This window comes from Ranitomeya variabilis, chromosome 6 (genome assembly GCF_051348905.1).
Source record: "Ranitomeya variabilis isolate aRanVar5 chromosome 6, aRanVar5.hap1, whole genome shotgun sequence".
Taxonomy (NCBI): Eukaryota; Metazoa; Chordata; class Amphibia; order Anura; family Dendrobatidae; genus Ranitomeya; species Ranitomeya variabilis.
The window spans coordinates 431,261,055-431,280,980 of NC_135237.1; the positions used below are offsets into that span (position 1 = coordinate 431,261,055).

General features: G+C 42.6%; 1 protein-coding gene across 3 annotated transcripts in view; it reads left to right on the forward strand.

Annotated features, from left to right (window-relative positions):
• Positions 1-19,926, forward strand: part of TAF4B (TATA-box binding protein associated factor 4b) — a 188,443-nt gene that overhangs the window by 17,960 nt on the left and 150,557 nt on the right. For all 3 annotated transcript variants that reach the window (XM_077270385.1, XM_077270382.1, XM_077270383.1), the window contains exons 2-3: positions 2,214-2,353; positions 5,365-5,487. In XM_077270385.1, coding sequence (XP_077126500.1) covers positions 2,214-2,353; positions 5,365-5,487 — 263 coding nt within the window. The remainder of the gene's footprint in view (positions 1-2,213; positions 2,354-5,364; positions 5,488-19,926) is intronic.

Genomic DNA, 19,926 nt, shown 5'->3' on the forward strand with positions numbered 1-19,926 from the left:
GCTTGGAGTTTGAGCGGTCATTATTAGAACATAGAGGCTTCTCTCCAAAATTGGTAGACACACTCCTGAAGAGTAGGAAGCAGATAACGATGAGAATTTACTCCAGAACCTGGAGGAAGTTCTTGTCCGGTTCAGATTTTAATATGCAGGAAGGAGTGCCGATACATCAAATCTTAGAGTTTCTGCAGAGAGGGCAATCTCTCTACCAGTACCTTAAAAGTGCAGGTCTCAGCCCTGGGTGCCCTGTTTTCCTGCAATATTGCTAACAACTATTGAGTATCAAGATTCATTAAGGCTGCCCATAGAACTAGACCATTACATAAAGACAGGACGGTTCCGTGGGATCTAAATTTAGTTCTTTCATCTCTAACGAAGCACCCCTTTGAACCTCTACAAGAAGCCTCAATAAAAATGTTGTCCCTCAAGACAGCTTTTCTAGTGGCCATAACATCAGCTCGCAGAATAGGGGACATCCAAGCGCTTTCCAGACTGCCCCCATACACGGAATTCTTATCAGATAGATTAATCCTTAGGCCAGACCCTGCGTACTTGCCGAAAGTAGTAACACAATTTCATAGATCACAAGAAATAGTTCTACCATCGTTTATACCTAATCCTTCTAATCCTAAAGAGGAAGAGCTTCATACACTAGATGTTAAAAGATGTCTTCTACAGTATATTTCAGTCACCAATGGTTGGAAAAGAGATAATGCACTATTTCTTTCCTTCCAAGGTCCTAGTAAAGGGTGTAGAGCATCGAAGTATACACTAGCTAGATGGATTAGGGAGGCTATCTCTCTCGCATACACAGCAGGTGGGGGTCCAGCTCCGCAGAATCTGAAGGCACATTCCTCCCGGGCCACGGCGTCATCTTGGGCAGAAAGGTCTGGAGCATCACTAGATCAGATATGTAAGGCGGCCACATGGTCATCCCCTTCCACCTTTTTTAAACATTATCGGTTGGACTTGGGGTGCTCTTCTGATCTCACCTTCGGGCTAAGGGTACTTCAGGCTGTAGTCCCTCCCTAAGATGGTTTACGTCTCTGTAAAATCTCTCGTGGTGCCGTCATGGGAGTCCGAATAAAGCATTAAGCTACTCACCGGTAGCAGTTTTTTTCGGAGGCCCATGACGGCACCCTTAGTTCCCTCCCTTTTCACGTGGGGGTTGCACGTCCTTTAAAGAGTTTTTTCTTTTCCACCGGGTGATGTCTGGATTAATAATTTATTATAAATGTCATATTGTATATTATGCTTGTCACTAACCGCGGTAGTCCTCTCAGGCTCTGTAAAACAACTGATACGTGGGAGAGGTGCCGCCCTTTTGTATCTGTAGGTTTCCTTTTCCTAATGGGCGGATCCCCTCTCTCGTGGTGCCATCATGGGCCTCCGAAAAAAACTGCTACCGGTGAGTAGCTTAATGCTTTCTATATAGACACGGTGTTCACTTGTTAAGCAATATGATAAAGTTGTATATTTTTTGTTGTGACTAAGCTGGAGGACCTCCGATGCTCTGTAAACAAAACTGATGCAGGGGAGAGGTACCGCCCTTTTATCCTGTAGGTTTCCTGTCCTTGAAGGGCGGATCCCCTCTCTCTGGTGCTGTCATGGGCTCTGAGAAACACCGTTATCGGTGAGTAACTACGCTTTTCCACGTGGCGTACTGGCAGTGCTTTGAACACTGCTCTGCCGGCTTTTGTACGCGCGGTGATTCCGCATGTGTTAATTGAACCATGAGGAATCGCCGCATCCTATACATAGAGCGGTGCTATTTATCTTGTGGAGACTGAGTGTCTCCGCAAGATAAGTAGACAGGCTGCGGTCTAGAAAGACGCCCACGTGTGTATACGCAGTTCTGCCACCTGCGTTTTTGTACACATAGTGGATTTGAGATTTCATAAAATCCCCTCCACTATGCTGTAACATCTGGACGCTGCGGCTGTACGCAGCGGCTGTATGCAGCATCCAATCCGCAGCAAATACGCCACTTGGAAACATACCCTAAAGGTACCATTGTTGCTTGTGTTGCTGTGTCTCGTAGTGCTTATTCACTAAGATCTTTAGATCTCTTTATAGATTTCCAAGGGGATGTAATCTGCAGACATTGGTAGATATACCACACATTAGCATCCTGCAGTACTCAGGAAAGGTGGGACTTAGGGGCACATTTTGCATAAATTATTTGCACTGTATTGACTGTGTTTTCTTGTATGCAGGTACTGTTCTTATAAAGAGTAGCAATGGGCAGCTTATGCTGGTCTCCCAACAAGCTTTGGCACGAGCTCAGGCTCAGGGACAAAATTCAAGACCACCTATGTCTTCTAGTGCTGCCACCGTACAGATCTACAATATACAGGTAGCCTTGGAGACACATATAATACAATCACATGCCACCTTTGCAACGTTGAGTGGGAACTGTTCTTTGTTTTTTTTCATGGATTGTCACAGTAACCCCAAAGATTTAAAGGATGATTCCCATCTTCATAGAGGGGTATTATCAGATAGTTCTTGTGAAGACAATCTGCTTTGCAATTTACTATTAATTAAAATTTACAACCGTTCTTGCGATATTAACACTTTTTCCTACAATCTGACACCACTGCAGACTTTAAGATTAAGGGTAAGTTCACACTGGGCGTTTTTGTTGCTTTTTTCTGCAGCAAAAGCTGATCATCTTGGCAGGAAAGAAGCTGTGTCTAAAACGCAGGTTTAGGTGCATTTTTGTTGCGTTTTTTTCTCTTTGTCCATGCTAATGTCTTTGAATTTTCAGCAGCAAATAATGATACTTGCATTTTTGCTGTGTTTTTTCAACACCCATTCAAGTCAATGGGTGAAAAACGCTGAAAAAAACGCAAGAGAAAGAGCATGTCACTTCTTTCTATGTCCAAAAAACGCAGCAAAGCACAAAATACTGATCACACAAAAAACCAATGTGTGTGCATGAGTTTCTGAAATGTCATAGGCTTTGCTGGTAGTGTAAAAAGCAGCTGAAAATTATTATAAAAAATGCAGCAAAAACGTATGAACTTACTCTTAGTTCCTACACATGAGTCTTTAGTGAGTTTGTGATGCTGTTTTTCGCTGTACAAAAAGCGCAGCATTTTATTTCTCCAGTTATAAGTGTGAGATTTGTAGATCTGATGACCACTTTGCTTTTTTTTTTTTTTTGTTCACAGTGTTTTTTGTATCCTTTTAATGGACCAAACCGATAAATCTTTTTTTTTTTTTTCTCTTGAAACAAATTGGAGATTCAGTGCTAGACAAGATTGCCACTTTTTGGGTAAGTTCACACAGGGTGTTTTTGCTGCGTTTTTTAATGCTAATTTTCAGCTGCTTTTTACAGTACCAGCAAAGCCTATGAAATTTCAGAAATCTCATGCACACACATTGGTTTTTTGTGTCATCAGGATTTTGTGCTTTGCTGCTTTTTTTGGACATAGAGCATGTCACTTCTTTCAGCGTTTTTACTGCGTTTTTTCAGAGTTTTTCCACCCATTGACTTGAATGCGTGTTGAAAAAACGCAGCAAAAACGCAGGTATCATTATTTGCTGCTGAAAATTCAAGGACATTAGACAAAGAGAAAAAAAAACGCACTAAAAATGCACCAAAACCTGCGTTTTTGACGAAGCTTCTTTCCTGTCAAGAAGATCAGGTTTTGCTGCAGAAAAAAAAGCAAAAACGCCCTGTGTGAACTTACCCTTTCACAAAAATGATTGATACAGTCTATGCTACTTTAGTATTGTAGCTTCCATGTGTTATCAGTGTATCAAGTTTGTTGTTAGAGTAGCCATCGTTTTAATTTTTATTTCATGAATCAGTAGTACACATGAAAATAAATTAACTTTGTAGAATATATCTTCTGAGAGAGATCTAGTTCTTTGTCCACCAGGACTGATCATTTTCAAAATACTCAATTCCTGGGTATAATCTGCCTCGTGTGAAGACCGATTTTTATATTATTGAGATAGAGATAACAGTTGGTGCTAATATGATTCTATGTGGGAGGGAGGAGCTAGACGCAGAGCTCCTCCCCCTCCTCCCCCATTACATAGAAATAGTAGCTGCCATCTCCTAGCTCAGTAATGTAACAATCTGCCTTCACCGAATACACATTTTACCGTGAATTAAGAATTTTGACAATGATCAGTCCTGGTGGAGAAAGAAGCAGATTTATCTGATAAGATATATCACAGTTTGTCTTCTTGTATGAGATTCCTGAAATAAAAAATTTAAACGACTGTTATGCTTTCAGCTCCCCATACATAATGGATGGCTGTCATTCTTTTTTTTAAATTTTTTAATTTTTTTTTTATTTTTTTTTTTTACTGCCAAGAGCCGTTTGGATATTTCCACCATCCTTCAGGGTCGTACATATGGTGATGATGGAAAATTTTGCGAACCTGCTTAGGTGCTATTTTGTACCACATCACCGTAGTCGTCCAAATGTGATGCGCGTATGCATCAGGTTGAATCAGAAGTATTTTTCAGGCTTAGGATTTCAAACATGGATGTGTATATTAATGTTTGAGCCATATTGGGAACCTGACAGTCAATACAGTCATGGCCAAAAGTGTTGGCATCCTTGAAATTGTTTGAGAAAATGAAGTATTTATCCCAGAAAATTATGTCAGTTGCACATATTTTATTTCCTTTTGTGTGAATTGAAACAAAACAAAAAACTTAGGGGAAAAAAGGCTAATTAAGCATAATTTCACACACAACCCCAAAAATGGGCCTGGAAAGAATTGTTGGCACCTTTCCAAAATTGTGGGGCAACAACTTTGTTTGAAGCATGTGATGCTCGTTAAAACTTAACTTTGGCAAGTAACAGGTGTGGGCAATATGAAAATCGCATCTGAAAAAAAATAAAAAGGGGAGAAGTTGACTCAATCTTTGCATTATGTCTCTGTGTACCACACTAAGCATGGAGAACACAAAGAGAAGAGAGCCATCTGAGACTTGAGAGCCAAAATTGTCAATTCCAAGGTTACAAGTTCATCTCCAGAGACCTTGATGTTCATTTGTCCACAGTGCGCAACATTTTCAAGACGCTGGCTAAATGGCTCAGAAACTTACAGTATGCAGTAAATGAGATGGATGAACCTAAAGGACTAGTTACTGTCCCCAACATATTCTATTATCCGCCAAATTTTAGGCATTAAAGCACATTCAGACATCCGTACAAATCAGTCTGAGATCAGACCACAATGCAAGGACTGGCCTAAGGTTTTCTGACCCAGGTGTGACAGTTTCATAGAAATATATATCGGACCAATTTGTACATTCGTTTAATTTGCCCCAAATAAAAGAAATCTGCTACAGATAAAGTAAGGCTAATTATTCCTTCTCTTATTGCTTACTTAAAGAATTCTGGAAAGCATCTGGTATCGAGCCTGGCAAGCAGCAGTGAAAAAACTGTACCTCTGTCTGCATCATTGACTCCAGGGTCACAAACAAAACCTTTTCAGAGGAACCCAAGTATAATGCAGGTATGTATCTATCAGATAAGTAACAGTTTAAATGCGTCGTAAAATAAGCAGCTAACTTTTTACACAATGTATGAGCAAGATGTATTTAAAGTCACCCTAAAAGTATGCACACTCTAAGGGACCCTCTCAGGTCCCCTGTGCCCCCAGAATCACCAGCAGTTGTCTGCATATGTAAATACCCTGCCTAACAGTCCCTGTATTACATTAGATATACAGTGGGGCAAAAAAGTATTTAGTCAGTCAGCAATAGTGCAAGTTCCACCACTTAAAAAGATGAGAGGCGTCTGTAATTTACATCATAGGTAGACCTCAACTATGGGAGACAAACTGAGAAAGAAAAATCCAGAAAATCACTTTGTCTGTTTTTTAATCATTTTATTTGCATATTATGGTTGAAAATAAGTATTTGGTCAGAAACAAACAATCAAGATTTCTGGCTCTCACAGACCTGTAACTTCTTCTTTAAGAGTCTCCTCTTTCCTCCACTCATTACCTGTAGTAATGGCACCTGTTTAAACTTGTTATCAGTATAAAAAGACACCTGTGCACACCCTCAAACAGTCTGACTCCAAACTCCACTATGGTGAAGACCAAAGAGCTGTCAAAGGACACCAGAAACAAAATTGTAGCCCTGCACCAGGCTGGGAAGACTGAATCTGCAATAGCCAACCAGCTTGGAGTGAAGAAATCAACAGTGGGAGCAATAATTAGAAAATGGAAGACATTCAAGACCACTGATAATCTCCCTCGATCTGGGGCTCCACGCAAAATCCCACCCCGTGGGGTCAGAATGATCACAAGAACGGTGAGCAAAAATCCCAGAACCACGCGGGGGGACCTAGTGAATGAACTGCAGAGAGCTGGGACCAATGTAACAAGGCCTACCATAAGTAACACACTACGCCACCATGGACTCAGATCCTGCAGTGCCAGACGTGTCCCACTGCTTAAGCCAGTACATGCCCGGGCCCGTCTGAAGTTTGTTAGAGAGCATTTGGATGATCCAGAGGAGTTTTGGGAGAATGTCCTATGGTCTGATGAAACCAAACTGGAACTGTTTGGTAGAAACACAACTTGTCGTGTTTGGAGGAAAAAGAATACTGAGTTGCATCCATCAAACACCATACCTACTGTAAAGCATGGTGGTGGAAACATCATGCTTTGGGGCTGTTTCTCTGCAAAGGGGCCAGGACGACTGATCCGGGTACATGAAAGAATGAATGGGGCCATGTATCGTGAGATTTTGAGTGCAAACCTCCTTCCATCAGCAAGGGCATTGAAGATGAAACGTGGCTGGGTCTTTCAACATGACAATGATCCAAAGCACACCGCCAGGGCAACGAAGGAGTGGCTTCGTAAGAAGCATTTCAAGGTCCTGGAGTGGCCTAGCCAGTCTCAGATCTCAACCCTATAGAAAACCTTTGGAGGGAGTTGAAAGTCCGTGTTGCCAAGCGAAAAGCCAAAAACTTCACTGCTCTAGAGGAGATCTGCATGGAGGAATGGGCCAACATACCAACAACAGTGTGTGGCAACCTTGTGAAGACTTACAGAAAACGTTTGACCTCTGTCATTGCCAACAAAGGATGTATTACAAAGTATTGAGATGAAATTTTGTTTCTGACCAAATACTTATTTTCCACCATAATATGCAAATAAAATGCTAAAAAAATAGACAATGTGATTTTCTGGATTTTTTTTTCTCAGTTTGTCTCCCATAGTTGAGGTCTACCTATGATGTAAATTACAGACGCCTCTCATCTTTTTAAGTGGTGGAACTTGCACTATTGCTGACTGACTAAATACTTTTTTGCCCCACTGTATGAACAGATCTTTAGAAAAAGTATTTCTAAAGTCCATTTATGATATTTACATGTGGACTTTGATGAGACGAGGGGGCTTTCGTGTCCCCAGACTAGTCGGCCCACTTAGAAGTGCATAGACTTTTGATCATGCGCAGTGCGCCCCTCTGAAGCCGGCACACGTACACCTGGCTTCAGAGAATCAATGATGAGAGAGGAAGAAACTGCACACATGCGCGAGGTAAGTATAGCACTAGCGATGACGCCGGTGCTTGTAAGTTATGTTATCACGTCCACAAGGGCATGATAACATCTAAATGGCCCGACTAGTCTGGTGACAATAATGCCCCTACAACTAGCCAAAGTGTCCTCATTTCCATATCCTAAACACAATGTAGAAATACTTCTACAGATCTTATGTATGTAATGTAATACAACGACTGTTGGGCATGGTATTTACATATGCAGACACAACTGCTGGTGGTTGTGGGGGTACAGGGGGACCTGACGGGTTCCCTTTTTAAGAAGTACAAAATGTGGAGGCGTGTAACATTGGGAACCATAACTGTGCAATTTATATACTTTGACATTTCGAGGATCGTGAAATGACCACTCGTACAATTTTTATACTTTCAGTCAATTGCCACTTTCTCCTCCATTTATCTCAAATATCAGTCCCACGTGGGCAATCATGTAGTGACACTGAAGTGGCCACACAGGGCAGAATCCTAATAGTCTGTATTACAAAGTTTTAGGCAGTCTCTCAATCGCCCTCCTCTCCTTTTCCACCACCACTTCCCAAGTTTTGTTTTGTATTTTTCTTGGAAAACCCTTTTGAAGGGAATTTGTCACAATTATTTTTTTTGCATAAACGTATAACTGTTTAAAATGAACTGTTGGAATATTTTTTATATATTTTATTTTAGTCAGTAGGGGCTGATATTTTGATTTGCCTGCCGGTAAGTGTCAGAGCATGATTGCCAACAACAGACACAGGTCGCAGTTTATGGAGGTCGGCATTCATCCCTATTTCCTATTCTTGCTGCTGCTTCAGCTGTGAATTGTGCATGTTCCCTGGTATAACCAGTTCACAGCTGTAGGTTGTAGCGCTGCATTATGTGGTGGGCTATAATTTCCCTCTGTCACTTACTGTGATCAGAGCAGATCAGTCAAATCATTGTCAGGTGCAGCGCTTGATCACAGAATTTACCGGTGTCCAATGACGTCAAGTCAGATTACTAGGGCTGAAACACTGACTTCAGCCTGCGGTGAGAACAGGCCACTGGATGAAGTTGCAGCCACAAGCCCATTTTCCCGGCCCTTCGGTCATCCCACAATGGTGATTACTATGAGCAGATCGCTGCTGCTGACAAATATATGACTGCTCCATCTGATCACTGTAAGTGGTTACCAGGGCCAGCAAAAACTACTTCCCAGCCTCCACCCCTCCTTTAATGGTTCTTTTTATGTTATTAGGCTTTTCATCTGCTGTTTTTTGTATATGTTCCTGGGAAAGCCAAGTGGAACAGATACAACGAACAGTGACATTAGAGGAGGGTTGTAGTTTGCGCTACCACCCTAACATCGGTCCTGGTCACCGCACACCGCTAAAAAAATCTTAAAATTAATTGTCACGACTCGGCTGTCGGGGGACCCAGGACCAGGGGCTCCTTCCCTGTCCCTACCACCAGGGGGTGCCCTAGCTTGCCCTATTCCCCGGGATACTTCTAAAGGGGAAGATGTGGGGCCACCACCCTTGCCTTATCTCCTGAGTTAGCCTTCCGTTTGTTCTCTTCCCCCACCTAGGGAAGAGGAGCACTACTGTGCACCGCAGTACACCAACCCGACAAACAAGGCTACACAAACAAGGGTAATTGAAAATAGCAAGCATACAAATATTCACTGACATATAACAGGGGAATGTATTGGGAGTGGAATGGGGGTGAAACCAAAGTAGAGGAGGGAAGGGAATTGCCACACTTACAAATCACGCAACAGTCACAGATAACCCCTCCAAAACTCCTTCTCAAATGAACACCTCTCCTCCTAAGCCATGCAGCAAAAGCTAGCTCTGACATGGATTTAAATCAGCGCCCAGATTATAAAGGGGATGGGAGTGGCTAACTGAGCTCCGTTTTCCAACATGGCCGATTATTTCTTTTGGCAGAACAGGGGTTAAACACCATTAAAACGAATAAGTGCTTCTTCTCGGCGCAGGAGTAGGAGCAATCAGATGCTGTGATCTTCTGGCTCCTCTCTGTTGCGGTAACCCTGTGACATTAAACACCGCCCTTTTTTCTCCGATTTTGAAAAGAACAAAAAAAAAAAATCCCACAATTGGTACCTTAACATTTGTAAAAGTCTGGTCTAGGAAAATATAAAATAAAGTTACCCCTACGAGAAACGCATTAAACTGAAAAAGAATTGAGCCGCCAATCTTGCAATTTAATTTTTTTCCGGTCATCTCACCTCCCTACAATAATGCAGTTAAATGGCGAGCAAAACATTTTACACCAAATGTCTAGCAAACACATCAACACGCAACACAAGCCCTCACACTTCTCCATCTGTGGGAAAATAAAAACGTTATGGGTCTATGAGAATGGTGACAAGCTTTTTTCTTTTTCTTTTTTTTCAACTTTAGAAACAAAATTATATGCAAGATTGGTATCACAGCAATCATACTGAACTATAGAATATGCTGCCAGTTTATTTTTACCATATAATGAGCGCATAGAAACAAAACCCTAAACACAATGAAGACATTTTGTTTATTCATTGCATATCAATATTGCACCATGAGGAAGGCCCCATTTAGGGTATGTTCACACTGGGCGTTTTTGCTGCATTTTTTTTTTCTGCAGCAAAACCTGATTTCTTGGCAGGAAAGAAACTGCAGCAAAAACTCCTATTTTTGGTGCGTTTTTTTCATGCATTTTTGGAGCTAACTTGTCTCTTTGTGCATTCTAATAAAGTTGAGTGTCCCCACAGAAAAAAACAACTTTTTCCTGTAAAACCATACCTCTAGATCCTTTGAAATGCCGGCAATTCATCTGCCGCGTACAGTAAAATCACAGCGTGACATGTTAGAAAAGATATATATACACATAGAATATGAATGCACGCTCCAAGGTATATTTTCTGGTGTAGTTCATATATATATATATATATATATATATATATATATATATATATATATATATATATATATATATATATATATGTATGTATGTATGTGTATGTATATATGTATATATGTATATATGTATATATGTATATATGTATATATATATATATATACACGCTTCCCTGACCAGCATTCCAGTGGCCTTTCGAACAGAGAACAAAAAGTGAAACAGCACAAGAAGATGTAAAAAAGAGGACTTTAATGCCCTGTGGCGTGGCAACGTTTCGGATAAAACAAATCTTTTCTTTATCGCTTGAGAAAGGATTTGTTTTATCCGAAACATTGCCACGCCACAGGGCATTAAAGTCCTCTTTTTTACATCTTGTGCGGTTTCCCTTTTTGTTTGCTATATCTATCTCCTATCTATCTCATATCTATCATCTCCCTATCTCATATCTCCCTATCTCATATCTCCCTATCTCATATCTCCCTATCTCATATCTCCCTATCTCATATCTCCCTATCTCATATCTCCCTATCTCATATCTCCCTATCTCATATCTCCCATCTCTCACTGACCTCTTTATATCTAATAAAATAAAAGCCGCCAATTCAGCAGCTGTGTACAGTGTAATCACAGCAGGAACCGACAGGATAGACTAGGTGGATTGCATACAGTATATACATATAGACTAGATATATAGATGTAAGGGACATATATACGATTAGTACAATGTGTGTGCAGCTTACTGTACATGTATTTAATTATTAAAAGATTATTTTTCTGAAAAAAATGGCGTGGGCTCCCACGTAATTTTCTTAACCAGCAGAGGGAAAGTTGGCAGCTGGGGGCTGATGTTTATAGCCTGGGAAGGGGGTAATACCCCTGGAGCTTCCCAGGCTATTGATATCAGCTCACAGCTACAAGCGTAACCTTTCCTGGCTATTAAAATGGGTGACTTCCCAAAAAATGATGTAGGCTCCCCTTATAATTAATAACCAGCAAAGTCTATGCAGACAGCTGCGGGCTGATATTAATAGCCTAGCAAGGGGCCATGGATATCTCCCGCCCAGGCTAAAACATCAGCTCTGAACCGCCCCATACTTACAACATCGCCCATTCCATCGACACTATTGTTTTCTGCAAAAGAGTTCAAATAAAAAACAATAATATCCCTCATCTATCCGTCGTTCTGTCCCACACAGTAATCTATGTGTGGGGATAAACCGTTTTCAATCTGGGCGGTGCCAAGATGCGACCGTCCAGGGTGAGAACCACTGAGGAATGAGCTGCTGCGATCGCAGCCTCAGTGACTAGCGGTGACGTAACTGAGGCTGCGTTGCCGGGCTGAACTGCGGTGACCTTAGTGAGCACTGAAAAAGTCGGATGGTGCAGAGGCGAGTTCACCGCAGTTCAAATTCACCCCAGTGAAATTCTCCTGGTGAACTGCTTTGAAATCTCCAGGAAAGCCAGAAGGGTCGCTGCCGCCCCTACTCGGTGACACTGTCTACATGTCAGAATAATATCACAGTTGCCAACAAAATGTCTCCTCACTGTGATCTTTAAAGTTTATGCTTCCCCCTCTGTTTGCAAGCAGCCAGAAGGAGAGGGGAGGAGTGGCATCAGACACATGGAGCAGATCCAGCCCACATCTCCCTAAGTCGTAATAAGGGCTCGCAGTACACTAGATATTCATGACACATTCCCCCCCCCGTTTTTAAGTTAGAACATGCAGGAAAAAAATGACATCTAAATGAGCCCTAACTTATTAGATAAAACCCTTAAACTGATGTAAAATTGCAGTTTTAGCAATAAGATTATTTATGGTTAAAAAAAAAAAATTCTTCACATAATTGCTATTGGATCATTTGTTGCAACCTGTACTATAAAATGTCTCCCCCATGACAGCACCATGGAGAGGACAGGAAGCCTACAGAATAAAAGGGCAGTAACTCTCCTTCGCATCAGTTGGTTTCCGGTCCTTGATGGGGAACATTTCAGTGGGCATACCTGAAAAAAAGATGAACATTGGTATTCCAGGCCTGGCCAGTTCATCTCATAAAGCGGGGTTGCCCCTTTCTTGGCTTGTGCAGAGTCCTGAAGGGCCACCATTGGGTCCAGGAGTCTTCATGTGTGAGCATACGAGCGCAGGTGCGGCGCCATATTCAACAGTTTGCCGGCTTTCCTGCGTCCCCTACTGTACATGCGTGAGAGTCGCTCCCTTATGACGCGTACACCAGGGTCAGGTGACCAGAAGAAATTTCCATTTAAAAAGCGGTTAGACCAGCATAAGAGCAGTATACTTATAGCGCCAGCAGTGCCTCCAGGCAGAATGGAGGTCCAGACGTCACAGGAGCAAGAGCGGCAGCAGCAACAAAAGGTGCGGCACCATGACAGTCCTCAGACAACTTCACGGCAGCAGCAGTAGACACTTGGACGGATGAAGCAGCAGAAGCTCCAGCTTTAGTGGACGAATCTTTAGCCTCCAGAGGAGATCTATCGCCTTACAGGTCCTTCTCAAAAAATTAGCATATAGTGTTAAATTTCATTATTTACCATAATGTAATGATTACAATTAAACTTTCATATATTATAGATTCATTATCCACCAACTGAAATTTGTCAGGTCTTTTATTGTTTTGATACTGATGATTTTGGCATACAACTCCTGATAACCCAAAAACCTGTCTCAATAAATTAGCATATCAAGAAAAGGTTCTCTAAACGACCTATTACCCTAATCTTCTGAATCAACTAATTAACTCTAAACACATGCAAAAGATACCTGAGGCTTTTAAAAACTCCCTGCCTGGTTCATTACTCAAAACCCCCATCATGGGTAAGACTAGCGACCTGACAGATGTCAAGAAGGCCATCATTGACACCCTCAAGCAAGAGGGTAAGACCCAAAAAGAAATTTCTCAACAAATAGGCTGTTCCCAGAGTGCTGTATCAAGGCACCTCAATGGTAAGTCTGTTGGAAGGCAAAAATGTGGCAGAAAACGCTGTACAACGAGAAGAGGTGACCGGACCCTGAGGAAGATTGTGGAGAAGGACCGATTCCAGACCTTGGGGAACCTGAGGAAGCAGTGGACTGAGTCTGGCGTGTGCAGGAAATGGGCTACAGGTGCCGCATTCCCCAGGTAAAGCCACTTTTGAACCATAAACAGCGGCAGAAGCGCCTGACCTGGGCTACAGAGAAGCAGCACTGGACTGTTGCTAAGTGGTCCCAAGTACTTTTTTCTGATGAAAGCAAATTTTGCATGTCATTCGGAAATCAAGGTGCCAGAGTCTGGAGGAAGACTGGGGAGAAGGAAATGCCAAAATGCCTGAAGTCCAGTGTCAAGTACCCACAGTCAGTGATGGTGTGGGGTGCCATGTCAGTTGCTGGTGTTGGTCCACTGTGTTTCATCAAGGGCAGGGTCAATGCAGCTAGCTATCAGGAGATTTTGGAGCACTTCATGCTTCCATCGGCTGAAATGCTTTATGGAGATGAAGATTTCATTTTTCAGCACGACCTGGCACCTGCTCACAGTGCCAAAACCACTGGTAAATGGTTTACTGACCATGGTATTACTGTGCTCAATTGGCCTGCCAACTCTCCTGACCTGAACCCCATAGAGAATCTGTGGGATATTGTGAAGAGAAAGTTGAGAGACGCAAGACCCAACACTCTGGATGAGCTTAAGGCTGCTATTGAAGCATCCTGGGCCTCCATAACATCTCAGCAGTGTCACAGGCTGATTGCCTCCATGCCACGCCGCATTGAAGCAGTCATTTCTGCCAAAGGATTCCCGACCAAGTATTGAGTGCATAACTGAACATTATTATTTGATGGTTTTTTTGTTTGTTATTAAAAAACACTTTTATTTGATTGGACGGGTGAAATATGCTAATTTATTGAGACAGGTTTTTTGGGTTATCAGGAGTTGTATGCCAAAATCATCAGTATTAAAACAATAAAAGACCTGACAAATTTCAGTTGGTGGATAATGAATCTATAATATATGAAAGTTTAATTGTAATCATTACATTATGGTAAATAATGAAATTTAACACTATATGCTAATTTTTTGAGAAGGACCTGTATATGATCCCTCCTTCAAATCCTGTACCCTTGGTTGCTTCTGACTGGTAACTGATCTTCGTGAAAGTTTACTTTGTAACAGGGGTCCCCTTTTGTCTTTTTTTTTAAAGCTAGGGAATAAAGTGTGTAGTGTGTAGTAAGCCAAGCACAGCAATTGTGTGCTCTGTGGGGAGGAGTTGCCTGTTACCTGGGAGAAAAGGCTCTGTAAGTCGTGTATTGAACACGTTATGTGAAGTAACCCCTAACTTTGTCTCTGAATTAAGATCTGTTATTAGAATACAGGTTAAGAATTCCATTAAATCCCTGACCCCGCAGAGTCCGATATTCTTGACAGTTCGGAGGAAGAAGTTGAAGATGGAAGCATAGAATCATTCACTTCAACTTCAACATCAGATAAGGACATGGGAGGTCCTCACTGCTTTTCTTTAGAAGAGACAGATAAGCTTGTTAAGGCTTTAGATCCACAATGAGGGTGGTAGATCCAAGATCAGAAAGGCTTGTCCATGTTATATTTATATTTGGCGGTTTAGAGCGAAGAAGGGCCTTTCCCCTAAATGAGAAGATTCAGATACTTATAAAGAAGGAATGGAATAAAAGTCCCTCTCTCCTGTTTCTCAAAAGAAAGTATCCTTCTGAGTCATCCTCCTCTTCCTGGGATAAAGCCCCAAAGTTAGATGTGGCAATAGCGAAGGCTGCTGAGATGTTTGCCCTGCCCTTTGAGGACATGAGGGTTACAGAGAGAGATCCTCTGGATAAGAAGTTGGATACCTTCCAAATGCATTCCTTCGAAGCTTCTGCCCGGAGATTGATGCCAGCTGGGGCAGCAACATGCACAGCAAGATCATTAATGATCTGGTTAGATCATTTGGAAAAACAGCTTAAACATAAAGTACCGAGAGACAATGGGTTAGCTATGATTCGTTTAATACGGGGGCAGTGGCATTCCTCATGGATCCATTGGCTGATTCAGATAGGCTGGCAGCCAGGTCTGCATTTCTTAATACAGCTTGTATAGCCCTCTGGTTGAAATGTTGGTCAGGTGACCTTCAAACAGAATCTAAACTCTGCTTGATTCTCTGTGAAGGTGAATATTTGTTTGAGCCTACCTTTGGATGGTATTGTAGAGAAGGTAGGCCATAGTAAGAAAGGATTCCCCAGCCTCTCCATCCCATCTTATAAGAAGTCCTTTCAGAGTAGAAGGTTTAACCTGGAGACCCCCCTCCTTCCCCAGAGATCAGGACAAGTGGGAGGAAAGAAGGAAGAAGGGTAGAGGTTTTGTTTGGTGCTTCCTCCCCTTCCCCATGGCAGTAAGAAAAAAAAAAAAAAAAAAACTCCCAGTGATGCATTTCCCCAGGTGGTGGTGGGGAGGCTATCTCCCTTCTTTGCTGCCTTGGAAAACATTTCTAATAAAGACCAGGCTTAAAACTAATTCCAAACGGCTCCACCAACAAATTTCACACTGACTCTCCTGCTGTACTTCCCGGAAGAGCAACTGGCCTTAGGCCATGTGCACACGTTTAGTATTTTTCGCGTTTTTTCGCTATAAAAACGTGATAAAAACGCGAAAAAAACGCTCACATATGCCTCCCATTATTTTAAGTGTATTCCGCATTTCTTGTGCAAATGTTGCATTTTTTTCCGCGAAAAAAAATCGCATAGTGGAAAAAAAAGCAACATGTTCATTAAATTTGCGGAATTGCGGGGATTCCTCACACCTAGGAATGCATTGATCTGCTTACTTTCCGCATGTGGCTGTGCCCACCATGCGGGAAGTAAGCAGATCATGTGCGGTTGGTACCCAGGGTGGAGGAGAGGAGACAATCCTCCACGGACTGGGCACCGTATAATTGGTAAAAAAAAAAGTATTAAAATAACAGTCATATACTCACCTTCGATGGCCCCCGGAGTCTTCCCGCCTCTCAGCGGTGCATGCTGCCGCTTCCGTTCCTATAGATGGTGTGGTGAAGGACCTGCGATGACGTCGCGGTCACGTGACCGCGACGTCATCGAAGGTCCTGCACACACCATCTATAGGAACGGACGCCGCTGAGGAGATCGGCTGTCTGCAGAGGGTGAGTATAACCATTTTATTAATTATTTTTAACATGATATCTTTTTACTATTGATGCTGCATAAGCAGCATCTATAGTAAAAAGTTGGTCACACTTGTCAAACAGTATGTTTGACAAGTGTGACCAACCTGTCAGTCAGTTTTCCAAGCGATGCTACAGATCGCTTGGAAAACTTTAGCATTCTGCAAGCTAATTTCGCTTGCAAAATGCTAAAAAAAAACGCGAAAAAAACGAAAAAAAAAACAAAAAAAAAATGCGGATTTCTTGCAGAAAATTTCCGGTTTTCTTCAGGAAATTTCTGCAAGAAATCCTGACGTGTGCACATACCCTTAGGCCATAGAGTCCGAAGTTCTGAAATTAGTGAGATAAGCAGTCCTCCTGGAGGTCCCCTTTCAGGAAAAAGGGGAAGGATTTTATTCCCTTTTGTTTTTGGCAAGAAAGCCGGATGGGGACTTTCAAAACTACTATCAACCTGAAAAGGAGTGAATAAACACTGTAAAAATACACTTCCCTAATTGTTTTATGGCAGTCTTGGACCTGAAGGATGCTTATCATGTTCTCATGCACAAGGATCACCAAAGTTTCTTCGCGTAGCCATATCCATAAAATGGGTGGTCAGGCACTTTCAGTACAAAGCCCTTCCATTTCGAAAAGGATGTACTGAATATTCCTTATCTAGATGACGTTTTGTTTGTAGGCAACTCAGCCCAGCATTGCAGAGTTCTGCTGGAGGGGGGTCATTGGTTCCTTGAAAGACTTAGGATGGCTTGCATTCTGGCGGTACTGAGTGTCCAGTTTCGCACCAAGGAACTACAATGAAATTTCCCCAGTCAGGGCATATAGAAGGGCAAATGACACCATCTCCAGAGACAACACATTCCCTCTGTTGGTGGCTAAAAGTAGAGAAGCTAGTCAGGGGAGTACCTTGGGTAAACAGAATTACTCGTGTTGTGACTATGGATGTAAGCCCCAAGGGTTGGGGGACTCATCTAAACGATATCATAATCAAAGGGGTTTGGTTGGACTGGAGATCAGATAGTAGTTTCATCAAACGAGAGAGCTATTAGCAGTAGTACAGGCCATAAGAGAGCTCTTATCCCTTCAGGGCTACCATTTGACAGTTTTTTCAGAAAAGTAGTGGTGGCTTATTTAAATCATCAGAGGGGAACCTGCTCCAGGACCTTGATGTAAGTAGCAAGCTGCATTTTTTAGGTAGCGGAGGACCATCTTCTTTTCACTGATAGCGCTCCACATAAGATGAAAAGAATTACAGATCAGATTTTGTGAGACAAAACCATTTAAGACAGGGAAAGTGGGTGTTGAAACAGTCTTCAACCAGATTGTGAGTATTTGGGGCTTCTAGGACATAGACCTGTTTGTGAACAGTCAGAACAGAAAGGTGAAACTGGTTTGTTCCCTAGACCCCAGTGGGAGTCTTCGGATTCTGTAGGCCTTCTTGATATCTTGGGATCACAGTCTGGCTTATGCATTTCCCTCCAGTGATTTTGAATCCAGCAGTCATGAGGAATATCAAAGAGGACAGAGCGAGGGTTATACTAATTGTCCCCTTCTGGCCAAGAAGTACATGGTGCTCCTGATTAAGGATGCCGGTCACCGACCCTTGGGTGCTTCTGGAGATTCTGGACCTTCTCTCTCAGGTGCTGGTCCACCATCCCCAGGTAGCCAATCTGCTTGTGACAGTTTGGAATTTGAGAGGATGCTATTGAGGGAGAAAGGATTTTCCCATTTAATTTCTATCCTATATCAGAGTAGGAAGGCTGTTGGGGGGATGGGGGGGGGTGCGCTTGCTGTCGCTCGGTCTCCCAGTTTATTAGGGCCTCCTTTTTGATCTAGGCCCATTTTTAAGCAGAAATTGCCCCCCTGAGACTTGAATTTGGTTCTAACAGCTCTGACCAACTCTCCATTTCAGCCCCTAGAATCAGTTACTTAAGGTCCTCTCATTTAAGACTGCTTTGTTAGTGGCTTTAACTTCAGCTTGCAGTGTTAGTGACATTCATGCCCTGCCTGTAGGCTTTCCCTTCACCCAGATCCTAGAAGATAAGCCAGGTCTGTTTTCAGAGTTACTATCTGCCTAAAATAGCTACCTGTTTTTTTAGGTCTCAGGAGGTGGAGGTAGTCTTTCCATCTTTGTACCAACCCAAAAAATTCTAAGGAAGGGAAGCTTCATATATTGTATGTAAAGAAATGTCTGGTTGAGCAACTGTCAGTCACACAGGCTTGGAGAAAGGGTAGCTCTTTTTTTTTTTTCAGGGACTTAAGGGGCGTAAGGCCTCAAATGTAATATAGCTAGGTGAATTTGGGAGGCCACCAGTTTAGCCTACTTGGTGAGTGGGAATGTTGTTCCAGAAGGGTTAAAAGCTCATTACACTAGCAGTGGCAACCTCCTGGGCGGAGAAGTTGGATGTTTCCATTGAGCAGATTTGTAAGGCAGCAAGATGGTCTTCTCCCTCAACTTTCCATAAGCACTATAGATTGGATCTTGGCTCCCCCTCTGATTTTACCTTTGGGAGAAAGGTTCTGCAGGCTGTGGTTCCTCCCTGAATTCTATATCTCTCCGTGGTGCTGTCATTGTTTATGGAAAAAGAGGTAATGGGATTATTTATCAGTAATGGGATTTTTCAGAACCCATGACATCATCCTTATGTTCTCTCCCAATCACGTGTGGGTGAGCACACTTTTGTTTTTTCCTGTTAAGTCACAGGGTGTTTAAGGCATTATGGTGTTGATGTTTGAATTGTTGTAGTAACTGTAACGCCCGGGAGACCGAGGTACCCAGCACCAGATCAAAGAGGTCCGGCTCTTGAGGGGAGTGTCACTAGTGGCTTGACCCGGTGCTGTGGCCTCAGGCGATGCACAATGTAAGGGATATCATGAAGGAACAGACACTTACTTGATCAGCAGCAGGTCCTCTCAGCTGTGGTGACCCCGATCCTGGATCGATGGCTATTGTCCAAATGAAAGACTGAGGCGCTGAAACGTTTAACCAGTTTACTTCAACAAAGAGGGATTTGCAACCAATACTGTCACCAGAGTCTGTTTAAGAACTCTGAATTACTTCGATCCTGTCAGGATTTCCACCTCTTATTATGCGCAGTTTCTGTATGGCCCTGCTGCTGTTTGTGAACTGGCTGCCGACCCAATCTGTCTCTTCTGTGCTCTGGTTCGACGGACAACCCGAGTCCTTTTTTTGTCGGCTTACCCCCTCTGGGAGTACCGCTGAACTCTGTGTCTGTTGCTGCGTCTTACCCTGGTGAAGCTGATATCACCTCACTTCCTTCCGGTTGCTGTATTATGTATAATGAATATAGCCACGGATCCGGTATCCGTCTCTG